The 25,291-nt window shown below is 48.4% G+C and overlaps 1 protein-coding gene across 1 annotated transcript in view; it reads right to left on the reverse strand.

The window, feature by feature from the left end:
* Window positions 1–3,218: 3,218 nt before the first annotated feature.
* LOC135911247 (uncharacterized) overlaps window positions 3,219–25,291 on the reverse strand; it is a 71,772-nt gene continuing 49,699 nt past the window's right edge. The window contains exons 22-32 of the mRNA XM_065443440.2: window positions 24,501–24,821; window positions 21,516–21,681; window positions 20,273–20,448; window positions 17,586–17,869; window positions 15,696–16,036; window positions 14,579–14,814; window positions 11,450–11,816; window positions 9,843–10,610; window positions 7,573–8,018; window positions 4,744–5,181; window positions 3,219–4,128 (exon numbers count right to left, since the gene is read on the reverse strand). Coding sequence (XP_065299512.1) covers window positions 4,033–4,128; window positions 4,744–5,181; window positions 7,573–8,018; window positions 9,843–10,610; window positions 11,450–11,816; window positions 14,579–14,814; window positions 15,696–16,036; window positions 17,586–17,869; window positions 20,273–20,448; window positions 21,516–21,681; window positions 24,501–24,821 — 3,639 coding nt within the window. The 3' untranslated portion in view covers window positions 3,219–4,032. The remainder of the gene's footprint in view (window positions 4,129–4,743; window positions 5,182–7,572; window positions 8,019–9,842; window positions 10,611–11,449; window positions 11,817–14,578; window positions 14,815–15,695; window positions 16,037–17,585; window positions 17,870–20,272; window positions 20,449–21,515; window positions 21,682–24,500; window positions 24,822–25,291) is intronic.

The raw sequence follows: 25,291 nt of genomic DNA on the forward strand, positions 1-25,291 counted from the left end.
TGATTGCATGAATGCGCGACGCGAATAGTGTAGAACTTTGTGGAAGACACGCGGGCCCCAGCGATTACTCTGGAACATTCGACCACTGATGTATAAAAGCCGACGCGCTTGACCCGCTGAGCAGATTTTCGACGATCGCCGACTGTGTTCGCCGTTATTGCTGTGCTTTAGGTGTAGCTTGTTTGTGTGGGCACAGGTTCGCCCAATAAAAGCTAGGTTTGTCTTTCACAGTATTGCTACTGTGTTCTTTAACGTCACTACCGCGTGACAACATGCTGAAGCACTGTAAGAGGACACCACCAAGTGGAAGTCAGGCTATACTGCTTAATTAAATAATTAGTCCGGCTTAATTAGCCAGCTTCGCAAGTTGTGACTTCAAGGGCAAAACTTGCAATGAAAAAAATTGCAGTGCGATTGTCGACGTCAACATTCAGCAGGTTTCACTTCCTACTTGTTGCGTAATCCTTTTCTAGGCATCCTAAAGAAAGCCTGCGAAATATTAAAAATGTACAGCACGTAACAGCTTGCACGCAGCGATTGCAGTGCTTTCAAACAATACATTTAGCGTGTGATGCCTGGTTTCCATAACGCCATCGTGAAGCGCGTCTGACGTAAATCGCACAGTTTGACGTAATGCACACGCACGTAGACGCACACAGACGTCCACATATGCACATACACACATTCTTTTTTGGCATTCGAAATAGGGAAGACGAGCGGTGTCGGTTTCTCATAATATAATTATTGCTATTATAATAAACCCTTGTTGAAGACAAAATCTTCTTAGCTGACTTGACACGGGTTAGCGCATCTGGTATTTGTGTATTTTGTAACGACTTCAAGAAAAAAAAATTGCCCCATAACGCTTCCAGAGCATTGTAGAGAGATGAAAGAGGTATAGAAATGTAGGTCTTAATGGGACAAGAAGCGGTAATTACTCGCAGAGTAGACAAACTTACCGATATAAGCTTAATTAGCGCCAATATAGTAAACTATTATCCACATTGCACTGTATCCCTGTAAAGGATGCACTGCTGTAAATACAGGTAAATTGAGGCAAAGCGACCGTCCCGCGTACCTCCTAGAAGGAGGCTTCAGCACTGCCCGCAAGAAGGATAGTTAGTCGCATAGTGCCTAAAATTAACAGTACCGGCATAATTAGTCTCAGTATAGTGGAAAATTAAGCAATCGCGCCATGTGCACTATTTCCGAAATCGGCCCACCTGGTCTCTTTGTAAAAAAAGAAATATAAAAATAGAATGACAGGGTCAACCGAATGTCGACGCTAAAAAATAAATGCTGGACGTAATTGCGCTTTAAATAAGGTGTCTGTCAAAGGTGTCAGAATGTAAATATCACATGTGTCGGTGATGGCTGATGATCAGATTCTGAAACGATCCTTGAATTTTAGAAGGTTTTTTTTTTCCACCGTAATCAAAGCCTGTGGCTGTAACTTGTCTTCTTCTTGCCCTTTATGGGATTGCAATTTGGCAGCTGTGCAAAATATTTTACAGCAAAGCTGTTTATGGCTAGGATTCCGTGCATTTTTTTCGTGCCTGTCAACAAATCTGGGAGAAAAAATGGCTGTGGCTTAGCTAAGGTTAAGCCCAGGATGCGAAGCATACTAGCCTTTATTTTAGTTGTTGAACCACTGTTAGTTGTTAGCCTGGTGAACTGCTGTTGCTTGGCTATATTTGGTTCGGCTAGACGAACAAACAACTCATGCAGGCGAGCGCACGAGCTGAGACCCGGCTATGTAGCTACGTGGCCGCAAGCGAGCGCACGAGTTGAGCCTCCGCTTTTGCAGCTGTTATGACGTCATACGGTAGCTACGCGGCCGCGCGCGGCGCAGCAAGGAAGAGCGTGGTTGTGCGGCTAGTATGCTTCGCATAAAAAGTATCAACATGAGCAATGCACGCGTTCGTCGTCGTCGTTTTCTTCCACAGGTGGCTCTGACGCCGCTTATCATGCTAGCGTTCCCATACGCCGTTCTCTCTGTGAAGGAGTTGACGGCACGAGCCCACTGCTAGTCGGTGTGGTGATTTCTGTCTCAAATTCTTTGCCTCACTATATGTCGAATAGAAAACACGAATGTATATAACCAACGTATAGCACGAAGGAACGCTGATGTATAAAAATAAATATGTGTTCGTACCATCCGTCAGAATGACCACCGATCAAGACAACAAATGTGTTCGTACCTTTGTTCAAAATTCTGTGTCACCTCTGTGTTGTGTGCTGCACAGCTTCACTGGTCATCCACCTTCACAGAGTTGAATGGCTCACGATTTTTGTGTGTAAATAGCATGCTGTCAGAAATAAAGCTTAAGTTATACGTTAGCGCTTGTGCATGTCTTTTCTCCTGTGTCTCGAGCATTGTTTGCGTGCTAATAAGTTTGATAATGGTATGCCAACTAGCCCGATCACTGGCACTGGAAAGTTTTCAAAGAAAATATGTATACGTGCGCCGGTGAATCATTTCTTGTACCTAGTTTTAGAAGGACACTCCTTTGCGTAGAATATGCACCCCTCTGGTGAAGCTTGAGGCCAGTCGGTCCATTCAGTCTTTCACTAGTATACTTGTATAGTGGCGCCCACGCACACTTACATAAAGGTTGGGCAGTTGACGAGGTGGTACTTTGTGCACAAAGTCAGCGAAATCCTTCCCCTGACGACTGGGCGCTGAGCTGTTTTCTACGTCTTGGCACTTGGATACTTTGCTTGGTGAAAACAGTGAGTTAATTGTCGATGAACAGCTGCAACTCCTCCTCTTCACTGCGGGTGGCATTTGTAATGGCCGAAATACTTTTAATTCGCATGCAGTTACGCAAGCCATACAGGTGCAGCCATTTCTTGCGGAAAGCCACGCCTGCGCGGGAACTGTTTCTTGAAGGGCGGAGGGGTAACCTGGAGGTGCGTCACGCCTTTCTGGCAGGATAACTTCCTTCATTCTTGACAATTAACACTATAAGGCTATAAGGCTATAAGACTATAAGGCTTATGAAGATGCGCCCCCAAACAAGCTTTTAGCTGAGCTCAGGGACTAGGCAGTGCTAAGGAGCTCGGTAAAAAGCTACCTATAGATACGCTTATCTCCAGCAGCGCAGTGGAAGCTGTGAGGAATACTACGAAACGGTGTACCTGATGACATGTGAATGCTCCCTATACCACTGCGTCGTAAAGGGATGCTTTCAAAGAGAAGCGACCAAGCCACTGTGTCATAAATACAACTCTTTATTGCCTATTCTTCGAAATGGCACGCCTACACACTACGCATCCGCCGCCAGTATTGGTCCATCTCCTCAAATCTTGGTGATTGCAGCAGCTGACGACAGCATTGGAAATATGCTCCACACGCGGGCCATGACATCACGTGTCAGTTCCTGCGGCAGTTTTTTTCACCCCGATTCTGCAAGCGTCGTCCCACACTGATGGCAACATAAAGAATATTTGTGCGGGATTATAGACAAGCATGAAGGTTGATAAAGCTTCTTGCACAACGCACTAAAATTTAGAGTGACGCCTGTGAATCGAATCGACACAAGAACGATGCAATTTCTCGAAATAACGCCAGTCAGCCAGCGTATATAGGACAAAAAGTACAGGAACACTGAAAGTGACATTCTCACCCCGATCCCTGCTAAGCACTTCCTATATACTCAGGTTGCGTTAAATTCACGAAGTGGTGGGACGTCCACTATTTTGATGCTACACGGCTATACACAAGATGTACACTGACGTTGTTGTACAGTTTTTTTTCACATCTTTATTGCATTGAACATATCGCGATGGGGCTGGTGGCAATAAATGTGAAGCGGCGGTAGAGTCTGAGAGAGGAAAAGGCTGAATTCATTATTGTAAAAGAGACTTCAATAACAAATGCAACGTAGGAATAATAAATGTGAAAAACTAAAACGCGATGAACTCAGCCTCTATGTGCTACACATTCTCCAGGTATCAATCACAATTATAGTGATTTCCTTCTCTCAGTCTTTCAGTATAGCGCATTGCTTAATTGCTTTAAAAATACGCTCATTTCAGGTCCTGTGTCCGTAGCTTCTTTGTCTTCGGCCTCTTGTAGGTTTTCCGCTCCACCATTTCCTCGTACATCATTGGCGAGAAGTCAGGCTAGAAAAAGAAATAAGGAAAACAAGCATGGCTATGATTACAACATGAATCCTTGAACAACGCATCTGAGGCATGCCGTACGCGAAGACTCTGTTCTCACTATAAATAGCCTGCATGCTTATGGGCTATCAGCGCGCCAACAACGATTGCCGCTGGAGACAATGTTTGGACAAGAGGACGTATTCTGTTGCTGCCCTGAAGAACACTATTGTATAAGTGTTCGCTTCAGCCACATTTCCTACCCGCCGTGGTTACTTAGTGGCTGTGGTGTTGGCCTGCTAAGCATGATGTCGCGGGATCGAATCCCGGCCACGGCGGCCGTATATTTATGAGGGCGAAACGCGAAAACACCGGTGTACTTGGGTCTAGGTGTATGTTAAAAACCCCCGATGGTCCAAATTGTTCCGGAGTCGCCCCTACGGCGTGCCTCATAATCAGATAGTGGTTTTGGCTCGTAAAACCTCATAATTTAACGTTAGCGACATTCGCCGTTCCAGACGAGTCGAAATCAAGACGAAAAGGTATTTCCTCAGTAGAGCTGTCGCCTTGATTTGAAGGAAATTTCCGAGAACAGCGGCCGCGTGGCGCGCTGAACGCGGCCGGAGGCGTACGCACCGATCTGACGGGTCCCAGCGTGGGCGACACGCAGCGGGAGCAGAGCGACTGGCCGACGCCGTCGTCGAGGCTGACGCACTCGCAGATCTGGCAGTCGGGAGCGCTGGACGCGGCCACGCGCCGGGCCATCACGTCCACGAACTTCTTGTTGACGGCGCGCTTCTCGAACATCTTCATGGAGCTGAACAGGGTGCCGTTGCTCTCCAGGGCGAGCGGCACGCAGAAGTCCTTGGGCAGCCGGATCTGGGAGTGGAGCTCGGCGTCGCCCTGCATGTCCTTGATGTCCTTGACCGTGAAGGCCAACCTTCGGTCGACGCCGAAGATGCGCTTGCTCTTCGACGGCTTAGACGCCGTGCGCACGTTGAAGTCGTCGTCGTCAAGAATGTGCAGGTGGACTCCGCGGTCGATGAGCATGCGGTAGATGTCGGCGTACTCGGACTGCGAACACGAAGCGAGAGGAATATTAGAAAGTGGATTGCGTTGACGAGAACAGGAACGACAAAAAAGAATGTGCACGGTTCACGATCTGATCCGCAACACAGGCAACTGCAGGACTCATTGACGCAGTATCGTTAGCGAGACTCAGAGTCTTTTACTGGGGCACCATCTACTAGCAATAGCAGGAACAAGGACCGAAGAATACACAGGTATTCAAATGCACACCCCAGCGACCGTCGCCTCTGATTAACAGAAACGGATCTCGAAGGATAGGTTTTTGCGAGCTGCAAGAGCCAGAAGTGATTGGGGAGCCAAAAACACATCATGGGCGCCATGTGTAAAACACCACTTGTATACATAGCGTGGTGTGCGTCTATTTATGTCTTCTTGTGCCCATGTTCCTGCTTGCCCTACTATAATATCTTACGATGCCAAACTAGCAAGACCACATTGCAGCTCTCATGGCTCCCAGCTCAAATAAATTTAGAAGAACACGATGGCTGAATTAATGCAGCAAACTGCGCAGCGACTCCTTCGCGAGTGAAATGGTAGATCTATTTAGAACTAAGCCTTTGGGGCATGGCACCCACACAAACCGAGCGAGGGGTCTTGGGAGAAAAGACTAGAACGTTAAATAAAGTTTTATAACTCAGGCGTGGTTCACGTGAACACTACAGCTGATGACTTAGACCGAGGTAACTGAAAACAAAATGGAAATAAGTTGGCCTGAAAGATTGCAATGCCGATTCCGTAAAGGGAGGCAATGCAAACACCTGATTCTGTTCACAGTCGGGAGTATAAGTCGCAATCACAGTTTCTATTTAGAGGTGTTAGAGGTGGTATTCAAAAAGATAACGTAAAGAGTGGCACGGCAAATAGTTAGCAGTATATTGAGAAATATATTGAATTTCTAATTTTAGTATATAGCAGCTTGATAAGATCAACTCACTGAGCTTAACCGGCCAGCAGTCTAAGCGAGTTTGCACTTAGACCAAGGGCGCTATAATGTAAAACCATTCCAAACTTTTTCTATTCCACTTCTACAATCAGCTCTCCACGATTGGTGAAAAAATCTTCGGGTGGCGCCCACATCGCCTGTCTGTCACGCGACGCCTCGAAAACCGAGATAGCTCCCCATCTGATAGGATATGTACAAACTAATTATGCATGAATAGACCAAGCAAACGAAAACGACTTATTTCTGATTCCACACCTTTTTGCCATTAGTCTTTTGCTATTGGTCAAATGTTATCGGGCTGCGCCCACTTCACCAGTCTGTAACGCGGCTTCATAAAACCGGGAAAGCTCACCGCGTCAATGTGACGTGTACGCTTTAAAGATGCATTAATATGCCGAACAAAACTGACCTTTTTATATACACATATATACATCGGAGAGTGCCCTGTTCCGAAAGGAATAATAGACGGCTGCCCGCCGATCGTCAGGTACTGGCTACGCGCACCTGCCTGGGTTCACATATTTATTTGCATATAATAAAGCTTTCTTGCGCGGCAGTATAACGTTATCGAGCCCTTTCGGCACGTATACGGCATTGCTCTGCCACTCTTTTTTGCTGAGGATCCGTTTTAGCGGCACTCTTAGCATTCCGTTGCACGCCGCCGCAATTTTCGGCCGGCCATCGCAAGCTAAGTATGGGGAAGCGGACCAACCGCAGACGCCGTTACTACCCTCCTCATCCAGTTATCTAATTTCACTGCGCTAGCTCGGCCCCATCGAAACTCTCTCCAGTTGAGCGCGGCGCTCGGCTCTCGTCAGCCAATTATATAAGAAAAACCGCTCAATGTAGGCAATGTTATTAGTTGTGAAATAAAACAAAAGTGACCTCCTATAAACGAGGAGAGCGTTTGATTGCAGTGTTCAGACAACGATGCGGGTTACCACCCAATGCTTACGTTGGCGGTAACGTAACTTTGACGTCAGGAAATTGGAATAAAAACAGACTGCAATAGTTTTACGTTATAGGGCTCCAGTTATGGTTACACTAAATTTGTCGTGGGAATATACGGATTTCCAAACATTTTCGTACTGAAAGGGCACGGAACCAACGGGGAAGAGAAGGCAAGACACGCTTCCCGGTATCACTTTTGAAATGCGGTAAATGTTTTTGTATGTGTGCTTTAAGAACATCTCTTTTTGCAGGATCTCGCACTTAATGTTGCGAGTTATTCCCGTCGTGTGTCCCTGCTTAACGCCGTCGAGTATTTGTCAAGCGGCATTATTTGTAGGTTTCTGGCTACGGTCCTACTTCCTTGTTCGTGCGAGAAAAATAAAGTTTTTCAAAATTAAAGAAAGCTATAGACGGACCATTCCGAGCCTTGTACTCTCTTTCCCGCGCTGAGCGCGAACGTTGCGCATTAACGGTCCACTCACGCTGTCATCGTCGGGCTTGCACGTCGTGCACTTGACCAGGATCACGGTCTGCGCCGAGGCCATCCTGACGGGCAGCTGGCCAGCGTAGGCGAGCGCCGCGAACGGGTCGCTCTCGCCCTTGCCGATGGTGAGGCTTCCGAAGGCGGACACCAGAGCGCGGATGCTGCTGAAGATCTGGCCGTCGGCCGTCACGACGTGGGGCTGCTCGGCGATGCCGTCGCCGCCGAATCCCACCACGGCGTAGCGGGTGTCGACGAAGCCGCGAGCCGCGTACCGCTCCTCGATGCTTTGGGCCAGGCGCATCAGGTTGGGGATCACGTTCTTGTTGCACAGCTTGCGCTCCACGACGAAGATCACGTCGGCAGTGGAGGCGTGCGAGTCCTGGTCCGTGACGGTGGCGATGTCACCGGCCAGCATCTCCATGCCGTCGGGCTTCGAGCAACGCACTGCGAAGACGAGCAGGCACGTACGTTAGGGCTCCCGTTATTCTTGTGTTTCTTAAATACGTAATTACAGTAGGACATTGCGTAGGTGGAGGATACGCAGAAATAGAGTGACTACAAGAACAGAAAGCAAGAGAGAATTTCACTACAAGATGGATGCTTGAATTGATTAATTGTGGTCGAACGAGGACGACGTCGCTGGAACCATCGTTGCGACAAGGGGACTCGTATTCCTCCTGACGAAGGCAAGTGCTTTTGTTGAAAAGTTGGTTTGAGCCGACATACCTCGTTCGACCATTGTTCATAACTTCAAGAACACACACGTGCAGACTGCACAACGCCAGTAATTTCAACAAAAGAAGCCAGCAGACCAAAGGGGCAGGAAAGCACAAGCTGAGAATAAACTACTATTACTGTAAAACAGGCAAACAAGGTACAAGTAAACAAGTGTAATAACAGGACGAAGTACAGAATTATTTTTTTTGCGCGAAGATATTGCCCTAGACCCAGAAAGTTGGCAAGTGTCATATGTAACTCTACGAAAAGTGCTAAATATTGAACAATGGCATGTTATAATAGTAAGTCAAAACAAAACAGGAAAAGATTGACAACGTACAAAAATGCATAAGAAAATACAAACAACGCTACATTTGACGTTGTCAATGTTATTTTACACGATTCTACCGGAAAGAAAACAGCGTCATTTATTCTTTTTCTGGGCTTAGCCGACGGTAGGAGCTGTCGTGGTCCCTGTCGCTTAGCAAATCTGAAGGCTTCTGCGTCCTCTCAGGAAAGAAACATAAACAGGATATGTCAGATGGAGAAAAAAGGAAGTCCGCATAAAGGAGTCGGTTCCTGTATGACCTACATTTCTTTCTCATATTATACTGTAAATCTTGGAGGTAAATTTATTGTAGCACAATGTCACGAAGTACACAGTCCAGAACATTGTGCTAAGATTGTAACAAGAGTGTAAAATGTACCAAGATGTAAGCTGCATATAAAATGTATCAATTTCTCTGCTCGAGGATGCTGTAAAGCACCATCAGAAAGAACGTTATGATTTCTTACTAGGATCAGCATCCATACGCTCTTTGTTTCATGAAACACAGGCAAGTGTTGAACAGTAGTTCCTCCTTGCGTCTCACTTTCTCAGTGCAAAGATACAATCCTTCAAGCTTTACGAACCCAATAGAAAATAAAGCAAGAAACCGGCTTTCGTGCAGTTTCCACTATGAGTGTTTCATAAATGCTCAAGCTTACACTGCACAGACGCCTCTACTTGTCAGCAATGCTCCTATCCCCTTCCTATCGGTTTCTGAAGGGTGCGTCAATCTTGTTTTTCGGCCTGCCCTTTTTGGTAGGCCGGTGCACCTGTTCCTATTGTCAGCAATGTCATGTATATATATTTGGAATGTACGTATTCATGCCTCATTTCTGTGTTTGTCTCTAGCGCAAGCAATGTGTATATTGTACATTTGTATACCTATCTGTTTGCTGCATGCCGTTGTCCGCAGGTGCATATCTGTGATACATAGTTTGTACATGTTGTGTAAGTCTGCGTAAGTCAACTTTGTGGACTGCTCTGCTTTGCGATGCTCCTGGAACTACAGTGCTTTGACTGTGTTTGGCAATGTTTGTGAAGCTACAGTGCACTGGCGGTGCCAGTGCACTGTAGCACTGTGCACTCTGTCACATGCATTGTGACAGTGCAAGGCGTTTTCTACATGATATAGTGTGCATTTAACTGTTAGTGGTTGCGAATTGGTCGAGAAGTAATAATTTCTTTTTCTAGACAGCTCGGAGAAGAAAGTGGCATCGGCTTACCGCAGGTCCTGGGCATGTCCAGGGGAATTCCGAACTCGCGGCACTCTTCCCTGTAGGCGGCAGCACTGATGCACACCTTCCGCTCCATGTCGCTGTAACCGGCTGAGCTCATGTCGTAGAGGCACATGTTCATGTACGGCTTAGGGTCGACCATCTTGAAGCAGCTTCGGAGCGGGGAATCCTCTCTCTCGAAGTACTTGGAGCACAGCGCAGTTGCCGTCGGGTGGGTGACTGCCGGTTGGGCGAGGTTCCTCTGGCTGCGGCAGCGTCCCTGACCCACTTCCCATTCGCTGGCGAACGCCGTCGCGTCCTCTACGATCTTCCTGTCGGGCGTCATGAGGTCCAGCTTGTCCTCGTAGTCATACGTTCCCAGGAGGCCGCCGGTCTTGCCGAAATAGTCGCCGGTCACCTGAGTCACGCACTGGTCGTACGCCAGGTTGCAGCTGATCTTCAGGCCGCGCTTGTTCTCGACGGTGATCACGTGACCCTCGCGGTGGATGGTTGTGCCTCCCACCTGGATTGGCAGCTCAATCTTACTGCCGGCCTTGGTGACCTTGTAGTCGGTGCTGATGTCGAAGCGGCTGCCGTCGGTGATCACGGTGATGGACTTCTTGGTGACTTGCTGTCCGTCGCGAGCGTAGTTGATCACCACAGCGAAGTTGTCGTTGAGGAAGTCCTTGGCGAGCAGGTAACTGCACTCGCCGGCGAACTCGAAGTGGAAGCCATCGAAAGTGCGGTAGTGCTGAGAGCCAGCCACCAAGGCACGGGCTGCAACAACAACAACGAAAAGGTACTAAGTCTTCAAAGAAGAAAAATAGTACTAAGCTTGGTTAGGCATTAGGTTACGCCTTTAATAGGTTGATGCATGCGGATGATGAGTGGTATAGAACGATATGAAAATTCATGGATGTTTCCCATAACGCAGTGATGTTTAGGTACGTTAAATTGTGGCAGGGAGGAAATCCCAAAGTTGTAAATTCCGCCTTGCCTCGCCCCTCATGGTGGACACGCGAAAAGCAAAGCCTGTGACCACCGAATCATCCTCAGCTTGGCAAAGTGTGACCGCAGCGTACCTACACGGCATAGCGGCTCTAGCACATTGAGTGTATTTCGCAGTTGTTGCGCTTTCTTCTTTTAACCCTGTGTCTCTATCTTGCAAATTAGTGTGAAATGGCGGCAACAACGCAATATTGCAAATATGAACAAAGAATAGACACACCATTGTGCTTTTAGAGACAGCAATACGTATATCTTATTTTTATCAAAATCACCATACAGCAAAAGTCGAAAATTAATCGCACCCGATACAATTACGTACTCCTAGCCAACTTAGAAATGTTAGGTATATAAAACATCATTATGATTGCTGCGTATCAAGCAATGTTGTATTTCGCAGTTAACGAGATCGCCGGGTGGTTGAGTGAGTGTGACTAATGAGTGTATCTCGTGTCAGATCTTTTTCTTTGCCCCTATAAAGTTCTGCCTTTTCGTTCCAGGCACCCGTACCAGCTCGTCGAAATGTCAGCTTTCCACAGTGCAAAAAAAGAAAGTGCTGCCGCATTTATCCACCCAGAAAAAAATTCGTGTGCACGTTGCGCAGCCGTTACCCTTGAAAGGCGGCATCCAGGTCTGCGGGTCAGCGATGCGACTGTACTGGTAGTAGGCGTCCCAGAGTGAGTTGGCTCCCACGTCGTAGAAGCGCTCCTTGGCGGCCACGAGGCGGTCGAACTCGGGGTAGCTGGTCACGTCCAGGGCCTGACGCAGGCTCTCCTTCTGTGCGGGCAGCCGGACCTCGGCGAGGATGACACCGCGCTGCGGCGCGAACTCGTAGCGCAGCCCCGAGCGCAGGTTCGAGTACTCGCGCACGGCGTCCGTGAAGCCCTCGACGATGCTGTCCTGGACCTGTTGGGCGCACATGTCGATCACTGCTGCAGCCACGTCGTGCAGGCCCAGCTGGTCGCTCACGTCGCGCACCTGCGGCGGGAAACGAGCTTAGAAGGCAATCCATCGTCCAGGAATGTCAATCTGAGCAACTCGTGCAACAAGGACAGCGAAAATGCACGAGAGACGAACGGAAAAGAAAGAAACCTGACACGAGCGCAGCTTTTCCGTTGTGTTCTTCGGCGGTATGCAATGCCAACTCATTCAGTACGGCAAACATGCCAGACCTCAAAAGTGACCACCGATTCTTTAGAGAGAGAGAGAGAGAGAGAGAAAGAAAAGGGGAGGGGGTAGTTGGTGATTGTGGGGTTGAGATTTGAGCAAAGCATTTTTCTCGAAAAGAGTTTTTGGTGACGTAAACGCTTTTTGAAGTTTCCTCGAAGGAGCGAATGTAGGTTGGAGGTAATTCTTTTTTTCGAGTATGAAAGCACGTACAATGACAAATCATATTTAGAATATTCTACTGGCGAAGTTTTGCTTTTGCTTCTTCGATTAAACTTCAAAGAGCGCTTATGTCACCAAAAATATTTTTTGAGAAAGATACCTTGGTGAAACCTCATTCACACAATCACCAGCTAGCCCAGTTTTTTCTAGGAGAATAAGCAATGGTCCCTTTTGGGGTTTGGGACGTTCTCTGTGGAATAAAGGTACTCTCCAAACAAGTTCTCACACCCTTCGGAAGCCTAACGGGCCTCTTTGCCACTGGCAGGAGTCTGCGCGGCACTGTTCACTGCATAGCGTAGTGCGCATGTACTGGACGGATGTTCCTGCCTGCGACAACGTCTCTACCGACGCCGGTGTCTCGCTCCATGTTCCGATGGCCTCGCAATTCGACGTTGGCGACTCTGCTTTGCTTGACATTTGTGTGTTGCTTATGACCCGCCGCGGTGTCTTAGCGGCTATGGTGTTGCGATGCTAAGCACGCGGTCGCGGGGTCAAATCCCGGCCGTGGCGTCCGCATTTCGACGGGGGCGAAATGCAAGAACGCTCGTTTCTCGTGCTACGGTTGCACGTGAAAAATTCCCTGGTGGTCAAAATTATTCCGGAGTCCCCCACCATCGCGTACCTCATAACCAAATTGTGGTTTTGGCAAGTAAAACCACAGAATACAATTCAATTGTGATGCAACAGAACGTATTAGGATTTACGTGAAAGCAGCGAATATTCAATTCAGCGAAACATTCGGTGTTTGCGGCAGCCAAACGGCACATAAATTCCCATTGGATCTTACGCCACGTCATCTGTGTGCCTCGGCGGAGCAGAGTGGGCGAAAGGCAACACCCGCTGCCGTGCTGGCGCGCAAGGGGCTGCGTGAGGGGAGAGGACATTGCCACGACGCCACGTCATCCTCGCTCTCGAAGGCCTGTGTTATCCGCGCGTTTTTTTTGTACGTGCACGCTCTCGCCTACGTTCTGACTTCGCCTCCGTAAACTGTATAAAGAAGTAATGTATAAAAACAATATAATTCGAAAGGAACCCTGTTAGCGGTAGTGAGTTTCGAACCTACGACCCCATGCTCTGGAGCCGAGTGTTTACCCAGTGGCCTAAAACAGCGCCTCCACGATATCACGCCTGTGCACTCTGCGCTTGAACACCACGCTGCTTGGACGAAAATTTCCACTGCCAAGCCCGGCGTGACGAAAGCGGTGACGTCACAATCACCACGGCTTACTCGCGAGCGTTCCAATTAGATTTTATGGAAGTCGGGCAAGGTTGCATGACGTCACGGATCGAAGTGAACCAGCCTTGCGCTATCTAGAAGGCCTTAATCGGCCAAGCCTATCAACGCGCTCACTTGCCCGCGAGGAGTTCATAAGCCGACGGACCGCCCAGCAGCGTTCAACAGGACATTAATGCTTTCGCATTCACAACTCATAAGAAACGCCCAGGTGACCTCGCATCATTATTAACGCGATAGCGTCAAAGGCCCCGTGTCGCAGGAAATCTGGTGTCGGCGTCCGATGACGACCGTCTTGTGAACGAAAAATCATTTCGAACCACGCATACTAAAGCACAGGCTCTGTGTGTACCGCAGAGGCGTTACTGGACTAATTGAATTCCTCAAAGTAAAATGCGTCAGAAAAATCGTAAAGTTCGACTTACGCACAGCCTAGAGACATGAAAGCGTCGGATTGTAATTTGAATATACGATAAAACATAATTATGTTACGCGGAAGCTGGAACAGAAGCCCCCTTTTCTAGCGTTTCTACCATTCATAGAGCGGCGCGCCCGGTTCCTTGCAACGTCATCCAGATGGCGCTCGCCTCCGTGCATCCGCGGCCCACGCAATAGGCCGTGAGAAGCAGTCAGGGATTTTTCCATGCTATCGATTTCACTCTTAAAGGCGAAGCTTAAGACTCCTCCAAATTTTTTACTTTTCCTATTATTTTATTATTATTATTACTATTATTATTATTATTATTATTATTATTATTATTATTAGTTTAATTTAATTTTTATTATGAAGGTTATTATTACATTTGGCACCGATTACACCACCAAGCGGCGGCGGCGTCATAACTGCACATTTCAACCAAACATTGGCCTACATTTTGAGAATGCGCAATGATTATGCATGTTTACAGAGAATGCTTGCTTTGAATCATTATAAAAATTATCTGTGCTTGGAAATTCCAGTACAAAGTACTTTGTAAGTAGCGACACAATAACGTTAAAAATACCCACGAGCGCGAGTGGGAGAGAAGTCCGCGAGTTCCGCGGAAGGCTGAACGTTCGCAGCATGCCTGCTCGCTCAGTTCTCGTGCAGGAAAAAAGCGCCACGCCGCCAACTCACCTTCCTGATGGCGCTGCTGGCGACCTCGCTGACGTACTGGACGTGCGGGTGGTAGACGACGTTCTCGTACACATCGCCGACAGCGTTGCTCACGGTGTCGTAGGCGTAACGGTAGCCCCTGGTCAGGGACTCGGCGCTGAACGCGTTCAGCGTGGCCATGATGCGCTCCGTGTAGCGCCACATTCCTTGCACCATAGCGTTCTTCATGATGCGCTCGGCCAGCGGGCTGGCGTACGCTGTAAAAGAGGCGGCGGAGCTGATCGTCACAAGTGGGCTTCCACGCGTGAAAAAAAGCGCGCGCATGTCTTGGGGCCGCCATCGACGGCCACTGCGAGGCAAGCATTCGCAGCATGCAGGGTGTGAATGTGGTTCGTTATTCCCGTAGGTTATGTAACACTCGCTGGAGTGCGTATAGCTTGTTTCAAACAGGTATTTCAGCTTTTCTCTTCCAGGCTGCTGGGACAACAGCTTTTCCTCACGCCGTAGCGATTACACTTACTTTCGCAAATGTTATCGACTCTGGTTGTTGGGCGTTGCCTTTACCAAAGCCTATGCATTCCGCATAGGGATGACCGACACCGTAACCTGTAACCACTGCGGCCACGAAAAATTGATTGACCATATTTTGTGCGCCTGCCCGCAGTACAGTCCGCAGAGGGAATGTCTTCGCCGTGAACTTGGCCAACTGGTCGACCAACCGCTATCGTAAAAAAGAATTATACACCATCGTAAGGACCTGATGTCACAGAAGAAGGCCGTGCAAGCGCTATTGCGCTTTTTGCGATCTACCGGCCTCTGTGAACGTCTTGAACTGGAACGCATTTTGCGTGAGTGTGTCACCGTGTGTAAGTGCGTTCTTCTTTTTTTTTGACGCTTTCCTCTCTGTCCTCTTTCTAACCACTATCTCCCATCCCCAGTGTAGGGTAGCAAACCGAAAACTGATATCTGGTTAACCTCCCTGCCTTTCCTCTTCATCTCTCTCTTTCTCTCCCTTCGCAAATGTTGGTCCTAGACAATGGCGTTGCCTGTGATTGACATTGTACACCGACCAGCACGCCACAGTCGGCCTTCTCGGTAAGTAACTCGAAAACCACGACCCAATCCGCGGCGCACTCACCGGAGATGGCCTCCGCGACGCTGTCCAGGAGCTCGCGGGCGCCGGCCGTGGAGGGACCGTAGCGCTCGCAGAAGTCGACCACCTGCTCGGCGACGCTGCTCATCAGCTTCTCCAGCTTGATCACGAGGTACTCGGTGGCATCGGAGAGGGCGAGGGCGGCGCGGTTGATGCACACGATCAGCAGACGCTCGGCGAAGATGAGCGTCCGGCGGCTCGACTCGGCGAAGCGCTCCATGACGTCAGCGATGTTCTCGCACGCAAACGTGAGCCAGGCCGAAGCGTAGCGCATCACGTAGTCACCCACGGCAGTCACCAGGCGATATGTGTCGGCAACCATTTGCCTGCGTCGGAGGGAGAAAAATGTTGCAGGACCGTTTGCTTTTTCGCGTATATTCGGCAGCACTTGCGGGCAGTCGGAGCCTTCGAAATGTTTTCAGGTAAATTCTCTTCTATATTCAGCTGAAACGACATCAAAACACATTGGCTTGTTTGGAGAAGTGTTTCATTCGCTGCTCCAACACAAGAGCAACGCGAATGTCAGTTCGTGAGGAGTGGCAAAAAAGTCCGACTCTCTTTTTTTTTCACCTTTCGACGTTTTGTCCCTGCGCAAAAGTTCTTATGCTGCAATGTGTGAGGCTGGGGGGTAGCCGTCTTATGGGGCGGTCCCTTGTCGCCATTTATACATCATTATTCGACGTACAGAAACTGCACTGCCGTTTCAAATTGCGTTTCGCTGTGCCAAATGTGCAGTTCACGAGCGAGGTTTCACTAAGTGTCTTTTTACCGGCGATAAGGAAAGACGTCTTTTTTGTACGTAGCAGCTCTCAGCGATGAAACCTTGTCGCTAGCTTTGAACTTATGTCACTCTTGCGCCATGTCCTATTGCTTAGGGATGAACCACCCCGCAAAGTGATGCGCTTAGAATACTTGGAGGCTTTGTTCCCTCCATAGGGCGTAGGGGGAAAAATGCTTAGAATTATTCGTTCCGGGTGTTTACGCTAAGAACCAGGTGTTACATGGGTTCCTTAGACGGCCCGAGTACAGAACGATCATCGCCGCTCGGTAGCCAAAAAAGAGGATTTCATTGCAAAGTCTATATTAAAAAAAATACACAACAGAAAAAGGCCCAGTTGTGGGCCTTAAGCTTTAGATGCCTGCATAACCGCAATTTCTATTCTCTAGACGGTACCTTAGTTAACGGCAGCGCTCTATATACATTCCAGTTGTACTTAAAAGCCAATAGCGTTCTTAAGCTCTTGCAGATGTCCTAGTGGTTGGTCGGTGGATGGTCGGTGGTCGGACTCGACAAGGAAAACATTTGCTCGCTCTCTTTCTGTCACTTTCCTTTCTTTTTTTTTACAGCGAAACGGTTTACCTCTAAGCCCCGTATGCATCCCCCGCATGCGTTCTCAGAGGTGGTGCCCTGAGCTGCTTGCGTCCGTATCGTGTACAGGAATGCGCGCGCAGCTGACCACTTGCGGGAAAAGGGGCAAGAGAGTGGCGACGGCGCCTGTGCACGTGGCCTGCGCTTCTGTGGATTTGACGTCACGCGCGTCAGAGTTGCCGGCGCGGCTGCAGCAGTGGTTGCGGCAGATGCGTGTGAGGGGCGGTGACCGCGGCGACGCTTGTGTTGGTGTAGTGTGGTGCCATATGAAATTTATGATTTATTAATGTATGCACCTAATCCATGCAGCCCATGTATGCATCATAAACAGCTTTGCTGGTAATGAGGCCCTATAGGAATGTTGCGGCCCCACGAATCAGTTTTTTTCTTCTTTGGGGCTGTTCGCTTACATTGACAATCATCTGTCCTCGTGCAAATTTTAGGACTCGGATAGTTACTGTGGATTCGCAATACCAACTCTCCTGGACTTTATCGACTCTACGTACCCGGCAGCAACGACAACACCCGCACAGGTGTTCACGACTGTCTTCACGTAGAACTGGTCCCGGCGGTAGAGCTCCTTGAGGGTCTCCACGGCTCTCGTGACCTCGAACTGCAGAGCGCGCCAGTCGTTGGCGATGTCCTGCAGCAGCGGCCGCATCTCGGCGCTGATGGACTGCCCCATGATGAGGCGCTTGGCACGCAGTTCCTGCCGAGTCTCAACGCTGAAGCTCTGCCAGATGTCGTAGAGCTGGTTGCGCATGCTGTCGTACTTGTCCATGGCGTATTCCTGAGCGTAGTTGTTGGGTGAAAGAGGGAGAGAGAAAATAGTCACGACGCCGATGATTATGGTACCTTCCACATACTCACTGTGGGGTATGGGACCGCAAACGTGTGGTGACATGATAAAGGATAAAGAGAATGTAAACGAACATCGGAATGGGACCGATAAAAGAAGATAAAGCAGTTTGTAATGAATTAGTAAGCTTTTCTTAAACAGGTAGTAATAAGAAATCAAAAATAATAACAATACTTATATGTGGGGGAAATGGTCGAGGTAAAGAATAACTTAAATATAGAATAATATTAGCACTACGTAGCGAATTCCTTTCTTTGCAACTGAAATGTTATAATTTATCGAAAGATAATTAAATCAATTGTGGAAAATGGGAAATGATAATAGGCAAATTTTTCTGTGTCACCAAGGTAATTTAGATCTTCTCGTGAAACGTTCCTCTGGCTGCTTCTCTTACAGTGATGCACCAAGTGAGACTATTGTAGTACTGCCATAAGTAGTGCCACGACATTGTACTCTTCATCTATATGTCCTCTGCAGAGCGAAAGCCTTTTCCAGCGATCTCCAATCACTCCTGTTTTGAGCCCACTTGATGCCAGCTTATGCCTGACTCTAGTTTACCCTCCCCACGCCATCACGATAGATCGTCCTTCGGCTCTTAGTATGAACATATTCTCAAATGCTTAACCACTTGCCATCCCCTTGGTGTAACCTCCGATGAAAGAACAAAGCTGGCTCCAGGAATTTTTGACGCAGATATTCCTGGTGACGAAGCATGCTCACCAGACGAGCTCCATTCCGCGCGTGCGCAGTGCATGGCATTCGTTTCACGCAGCATCGCAGGCGCTTCATTAAATTATATTATCAGGTGATGAGTTCGGTGGTTGACTAGCCCTTTGCATTTGTCACGCGAACGGCAGCCAGAGAGTGGACGACTTATGCGACTAAAGCATGCGTTGAAATAGCTGTCTTTGGCGCACCCTGCGGTGGTATCGCATCCACCCATGCCTTCTCCAGTAATGGGTTCTAGGCAGTGCGAAACTGTCGCATATGGTTCTCAGTTATGCTCTGTTCAGAGTTCACTGCAGTTCAATGCTGCGCTGCATAGCACCGGAGATCCATGCAAAGTATATATTCTGATCGGAGAGCTTGTTCCCTGGCATGGCATTAAGTCTGTGTCTATCATGTAATATTGTTTACAAATAAATAAATAAATAAATAAATAAATAAATAAATAAATAAATAAATAAATAAATAAATAAATATCTCATTCTCTTATTTATTTACTTATTTATTTATCAGGGCACGAGTGCGGTGAAATTTAGAAGTACAGTGATAAGAGAAAGTAAGGGTAATTGGATTTCCTAAGATACGAGCGAAAAGAACACAATTAATTGACCCAGCTGTACCCGTGTGTCCTACTTTACGTTCACATGAAAACGACGCCTGCCTTCGCATATAACGTCTAAGGCTGCAGCAAGTGCAGCCTCAGATGGAAAAAGCACAATAGTCGTTTTCTAGCGCACCCAATAAGGCCCGTCTTAATCGGATGGTCGGAAAGGGGTGCTTCGGCTACATTCGAGTGTTCCGTTTCGATCAGCGAACTACAAACTAGAGCGCCGAGAGTAGCTGCCAGAACTGCCTTCGGAGCAGCCTAGAAATTCAGTCGGCTTCCAACCATCTGACGCTACCGTTCCCGTGCTTGTACTGGATGTTCGGTTTATTCTGGACGTTGTGGAATGGCGCCAGATTGTCGAATTTTGCAGCGGCAGTACCTTGAGCCATTCAGAGAGACTTAGCTCAGCTGGGCCTGACTCTGTGCAAATCAGAGCTGGCAAGGTCGTCGCGTATTCGACAATACGACGCAATCGGTCAAAGTCCCCTGGCAAAGCACCCCCGAAGAAGGGCCCTCTCGCTCCGTTCACGGCGGCGACTGTCATCCGGGGTGGGGCTAATCGCGTCGCCTGAATTTTGCCTGGGCTTTCACTTCCTTCTTTCTCGCTACTCCGCAAAGCAGCCGGCTGTTCGGTTGGCGAAACATGTCACCTGCTTGGATCAACAGTGCCTCCGAAATCGGTTTGCTCGGATGCGGAGGATCACGGCGGCCATACAAAAATGCCCCGAGGTATGCAGCACCGTTATCCTTACTGCACACAATTTACTGCACAGAACTGAGCCCTATTTCTACATCTTAAGCGTTCATTTCAAAGGCGACGCGCTAAGGTTAAAGACTTCGTTTCTGTTTCGCAGTGCCAAGAATGCAAAGTTAGGAGATATAATGAGCATCTTTATTGTTTGTTATGAGAGAAAGTGTCTTGTAGCACTAAATTCGGTATCTATTAAATAAGGAATTGCGCAAAACAATGAACACATGAATGAAGAAAAAGGGGCACCCACCGAAGCCTCTCTGACGAGCTCGGGCCTCCAGCTGATCTCGGAGGACAGGAACCGCTTTTCCTTCAGGCCCAACTTGATCAGGATGTCGGACACGCTGCGTCCGAGTGTCGTATGCGACAGGCGAATCTCGCGCTTGTCCATCGAAGCCGTGGCAGACATCTTGGCCGTCGACGCGTCTGCCGGAAGAAGACGTGCAAGCAGTGACTTCGCATACGCGTCCCGCGCAGGGCTCTGCCGAATCGTGCTTCAGCAACGAGTGCTGCATCGCATCTCGAAAAAGAAGTGTGGCAGTGTCGGAATCCGTAAAGCTTCGCCCATAAACGGGCGCACGCAATACGCTGTGCGAACAACACGGATTGTAGACATTAAAAGGTGCTGGCATGCTACGCAGTATGCGGAAACAACCTGTTCAGAAGGTGCTTGCACCTTTCAGTGAGGATTCCTAACGAAACAAATACAAATAATTATTTGCATAAACAAATGTCGAACTGTGAGAACAGGCTTTAAAATATCTACCAGTGCACTTTCACAAAATTATGCGCCATCTGAGCGTTGTCGCTCAAATGGTGCCATATGCTGTCGACAGCACCGTAGATATTCACTTGAGTTAAATAAAAAAAAAATACCGTTAAAAATTATCTAATCTGCGTTGTTCAGATACGACTGGTGACAGTGTTTTAAAGAGAAGATTGTAGTATTTTGGGCTGATTGGCACATCTGATGAAACAACACCTGAAAACAGTGCGACACAGAAGACATTAGCAAAAAAAAAAAAAACCATTTGTCGAGCTGATTTATTTTTCCACTTCAAGTCTATTCCGTCCTTACGCTTTTATATACCGCTTCTGCAAATCAAACTTTTCGTCGTTACCACTCTCTCCTATGGTTATTTGTGTGTGTCCTGTGCCGCGCCATTTCAAGGTGTTGTTTACCATCTCAGATTAGATACTGGAATTTTACAGGCCGGAACCACGACTATGAGGCGCGCAATAGTGGGGGACTCCGGATTAATTTTTTCTACCTTGGGTCCTTTAAATGGCGTTTAAATTTAAATACACCCGCGTTTTTACGTTTTGTCCCCATCGAAATGCAACCGGGGTTTTTTATCCCGTGACCTCGAGCTCAGCCGCGCAAAGCCACAGCCACTATTCCATCACGGTGGGTGTGTAACATGTTGTACGAAGGCGCATACGCTAGTAAGTCAGGCTCTCAGCGATCCCCTACGCTAAGCATGAAATCTCACCAGATCCCGTGAACACGAGCTCCATATTGCTGTGCCGCTTGTTCACCCGCAGGTGCGTCTTGGTTGGCGGAAGCTCGTTCAACTGGTGCTGCAGGGACATTCCGAACTCCTGTCCCCGGTCGTACATTTCACCCTTGAGCTGGCTGCTGTCGCGTCCGCTTCGGAGCTGGGAGAGGAGAACAACCAAACACAGCAGTTTTTTTTTGTGCGTCCTTTCAGTATAGCGACGATAAAACTAAGAAAAATCAATCATGGTTAGTGATCATTAAGTTGCCAAGAGGACAACGTTTATTGTAAAAGTCATATGTTCAATAAACGGCTGCGGGTAGGCGAGTTGGAACTTCGATATAGAAGCCAAGTAGCTCTGCATAGTGGATACGAAACACATGAAAAAACAAAAACAAATACACGGACACCCACAGGATCATGCGCACGCCAGCCCCTGTTTATTGGCACGAAAAAGGTCCTGTGCCTTGGAATGTGAATCAGCACTCCGACCATAGACAATGCAAGCACGCGTGTCTTTATTCCCATTTTGATCCCTTTTTGGGGGCCATGTACACTGCCACCTGCAGTAGTGGGCACAGGGCATACCTGGCCTTTTGGGTTTGATTAGCAGTTGTTAGCTTGCGTATCATCTTAAATGGGTCCGTGTTTTCTTTGTGCACGTTTCGTATCAGCTGTGCTACGCAACTTGACTTCCATGTCATATGTCTTGGTAAGACTGAAATCTTGGCGAGCTGCTGAAAGTGGATAAATAGCAGCGCCAGCGGACGACACGTAAAGATGAAGCAGGCAACGGGTCAAGCGCAAACTCGTAACATAGCTTCATCAGAGAAAATACGTTCCTATACCGTGCGGTCGTATTTGTTTTCAGATGGGCGAGGGAGGAGGACGGGTTGTTCAACGAAAGAGGTGGCACCCCGTATGGGTCACTAAAATATTTGACAGCGCTTCCAGAATGCTTAATATTATGCTGTGATCCCCGTGCCTCGAAGCTAAGTTGACTTCTCTAACAATGCCGTTTCTTCGACAGCAGGGTGAAACCATCACTCACGGCTGTGAAGACGTGAACGGCACCTTTGTGAGCGTCATTGTGGTCACCTCTGTCCAACCACAGCCTAAATTTGCCTCGTGGGCACCAGTTCCTCTAGTAAATGACCTAAGCCTTCTCGGGCCGGCTTTCCGAATAGTTTCTTTCGTGAGTGATTTTTCCCCTTGGCTGACGCGCTTCCCGAATAACACGTCATGTATTAGCAATGACTATAATTTGCCCTTACGAGCAAATATGCCGTGACAGCATTTGCGAATACAGGCACTCATTTGTCGTTATAGTTAATGTTTATTCTTGCGGACCGTTAATAGCCAGCGACAGTCGTTAATGAATACGAGACATAGTGCTTGTTCTTTATTGCGATATGAATTATACGGACACTACAGGTGCTATTTCCCGTCGGCGCCGCCGTGATGTTTCGTATAAAGTACAAGGGTCATAACACGGTCGCTGGGCGCAAGGGAGGAAAACTGAGAGGAAACGCGCCATCTTCCGTTGCGCGAAAGGTCGTGAGGCAGGGATAGGAGGGAGAAGGCGGCGTTGTACTCCGGCAGCATCCGCGTATTTCGCGACCGCGCGCAAGGGAAACCGACATTCCGGCTCAATCTCGCGCCCTCAAAGGAGGAAAGCGGGGAGGCAGCGCGCGAAGGAGGGGGGAGGTGGCGTTGTACTGCCGCACCAACTGCATTTTTAGCGCGGCGGCGCGTGCCCTATCTTGAAAGCGATCTGCAGACGGCTCGTACCTTTGTACGTGCCGTGTTCTCGCCGCTCAGTTTGCGTTGAAGCGATAGAAAGCACGAAGGTCACTTCGCTCGCTGCTGCTGCCGCGTTTCCTCAAGCCAGCGTTTTGATAGCGAGTGTCCGCGATCATCCAGTGTGATGTGTTCACGATTGCCGGTGCGCACTGACGCCATGGTTAACTTAGTTAGTAAGCGAATGCTTCCAAGTTTATGCGGTCGATATAACTACTATCTTTAGCACAATTGGTTTCCAGCAGAGCGTTCTGACACGGACAGGAAGAGACAACGACACAAAGCGTGTGTCATCGTCTTTTCCTGTCCGTTTGTGCTATGTGCAACCAACGAGCTCAGGCAAACACTATTCTGAAGTACTACCCTTACTTCGTACAGCTGCCTGCTAATTTGCTATCGGAATGAATGCTTCACCTTTCGGGCGAAACTGCGACATTTTGTCATCGCACGATTGAGAGAATAAAAAGTGGCAAAGCTCATTTATATTCATGTGACAAACTATATACCTTGGAAGAAAGTTTCTAGCTTCAGTTAAGTTTTGCGATGCGACTTGTTTTACGGACTATTTATCATGGCGTATAAGGTACATCTATCACGCAGGTAAAGAAATAAGCAAAATAACGAAGACAACGTAATGCACTTAAACATTCGGCGGCCCTTACGACAGCTGACACCTGTATTCGCAAAGGGCCGCCCTTTTCACTGACCGCAATTGGTGTCCAAACTGTACCCTTCAAATAAAGTACGCCAACCACTTAGCATGGAGTGCTCAAGCTTGCAAGCGGGATGCTCCCCTTTCCTGCTCCAAGCTGGTCTATTCTATAGCGTCACGACCTGCTATTGTTAGGGTTGGGTACATGGGAACAAATGTCACCGAGCACTGCTTGAATTAATACACAACACAGGCGCCACTGCACACATATAATGCATACCAAACAGTATGCCTTAAAGACATACCTGCATTGCCATGAAAACAATGCGCTTTTCTTGAAACTAATTAGCAAACCACCACCTGCTCCTTCCTGGAAGAATACTTCATGTGAAATAGTGATGCACGTTTCAACGCGCTGCATGTGATAACAAAGTAACGTTGCCCTTGGAGTGAGAGGTAATTTGCGCAGAGAAGTTCGCTAGTATTTGACATTGCGCGAAAGCGCGCCTGGCCATTGCGCCACTTACGAGCACGTCGATGGCTTGGCGAAGCTTGAAGATGGACGCCTTCAGCTCCTGCACGCGCATCTGGCGGTTGCGGTTCATGTAGTTGATGGTGACCTGTGCCGAGGCCTCGTCCCGGCCGTTCTTCAGTTCGGCGACCGTGTGGATGTCCATAAAGGACACCGGCTGGCGAGCGGTGAGCTCGGCGCTCACGTGAGACCGTCCGTGGTTCTTCAGGCGGCCCTCGAGCATCACGTTGTGGCGCGCGTCGGGCGAGTACTCGAGCTCCGTCTTGCCGTGCACCTCTTCGCCGCTCAGGGAGCCCTCGAGGCGCATGGTGATGTCCTGCGTTCAGTTGGGCCACCTTTAGGCTCAAAAGTAATTGCGAAGCTTCCAGCGTCTGCTTAAAGGGAACACCAACGTGGGTCACAGAGAAGCAGGTCACTCGTGTTCGGGTTGTTATGCAATTAGCTGCGTCCGTTTGGACCCACACACGTCTGATCTCTTGATAAGCTTGAAAATTTGCAGGCTGGGCAGTCAGATTTGTTCTTAGCAACTTTAATAGAAAATATGCACGACACAAAGCGAAACTAAGTTGTCATGGCTGATACTTAAAATAAGAACAACTAAACCACTGAAAGTCTTGGGTCCAATTTCTTGCAGTATTCTAAATGTATTCTAAAATGTTATGAAACCGGAATCGACAAGCAAAATACATTGCCTCGCCATCGTGTATTCCTGAGAGACGCGGTCATGAACTAAAGATCCGTGAGTTTCCTTTGAGAGCTGGCGTATTTACGTGTTCTTTTCTCGTG

The sequence above is a fragment of the Dermacentor albipictus genome, chromosome 9 (assembly GCF_038994185.2).
Source record: "Dermacentor albipictus isolate Rhodes 1998 colony chromosome 9, USDA_Dalb.pri_finalv2, whole genome shotgun sequence".
NCBI classification, from domain to species: Eukaryota; Metazoa; Arthropoda; class Arachnida; order Ixodida; family Ixodidae; genus Dermacentor; species Dermacentor albipictus.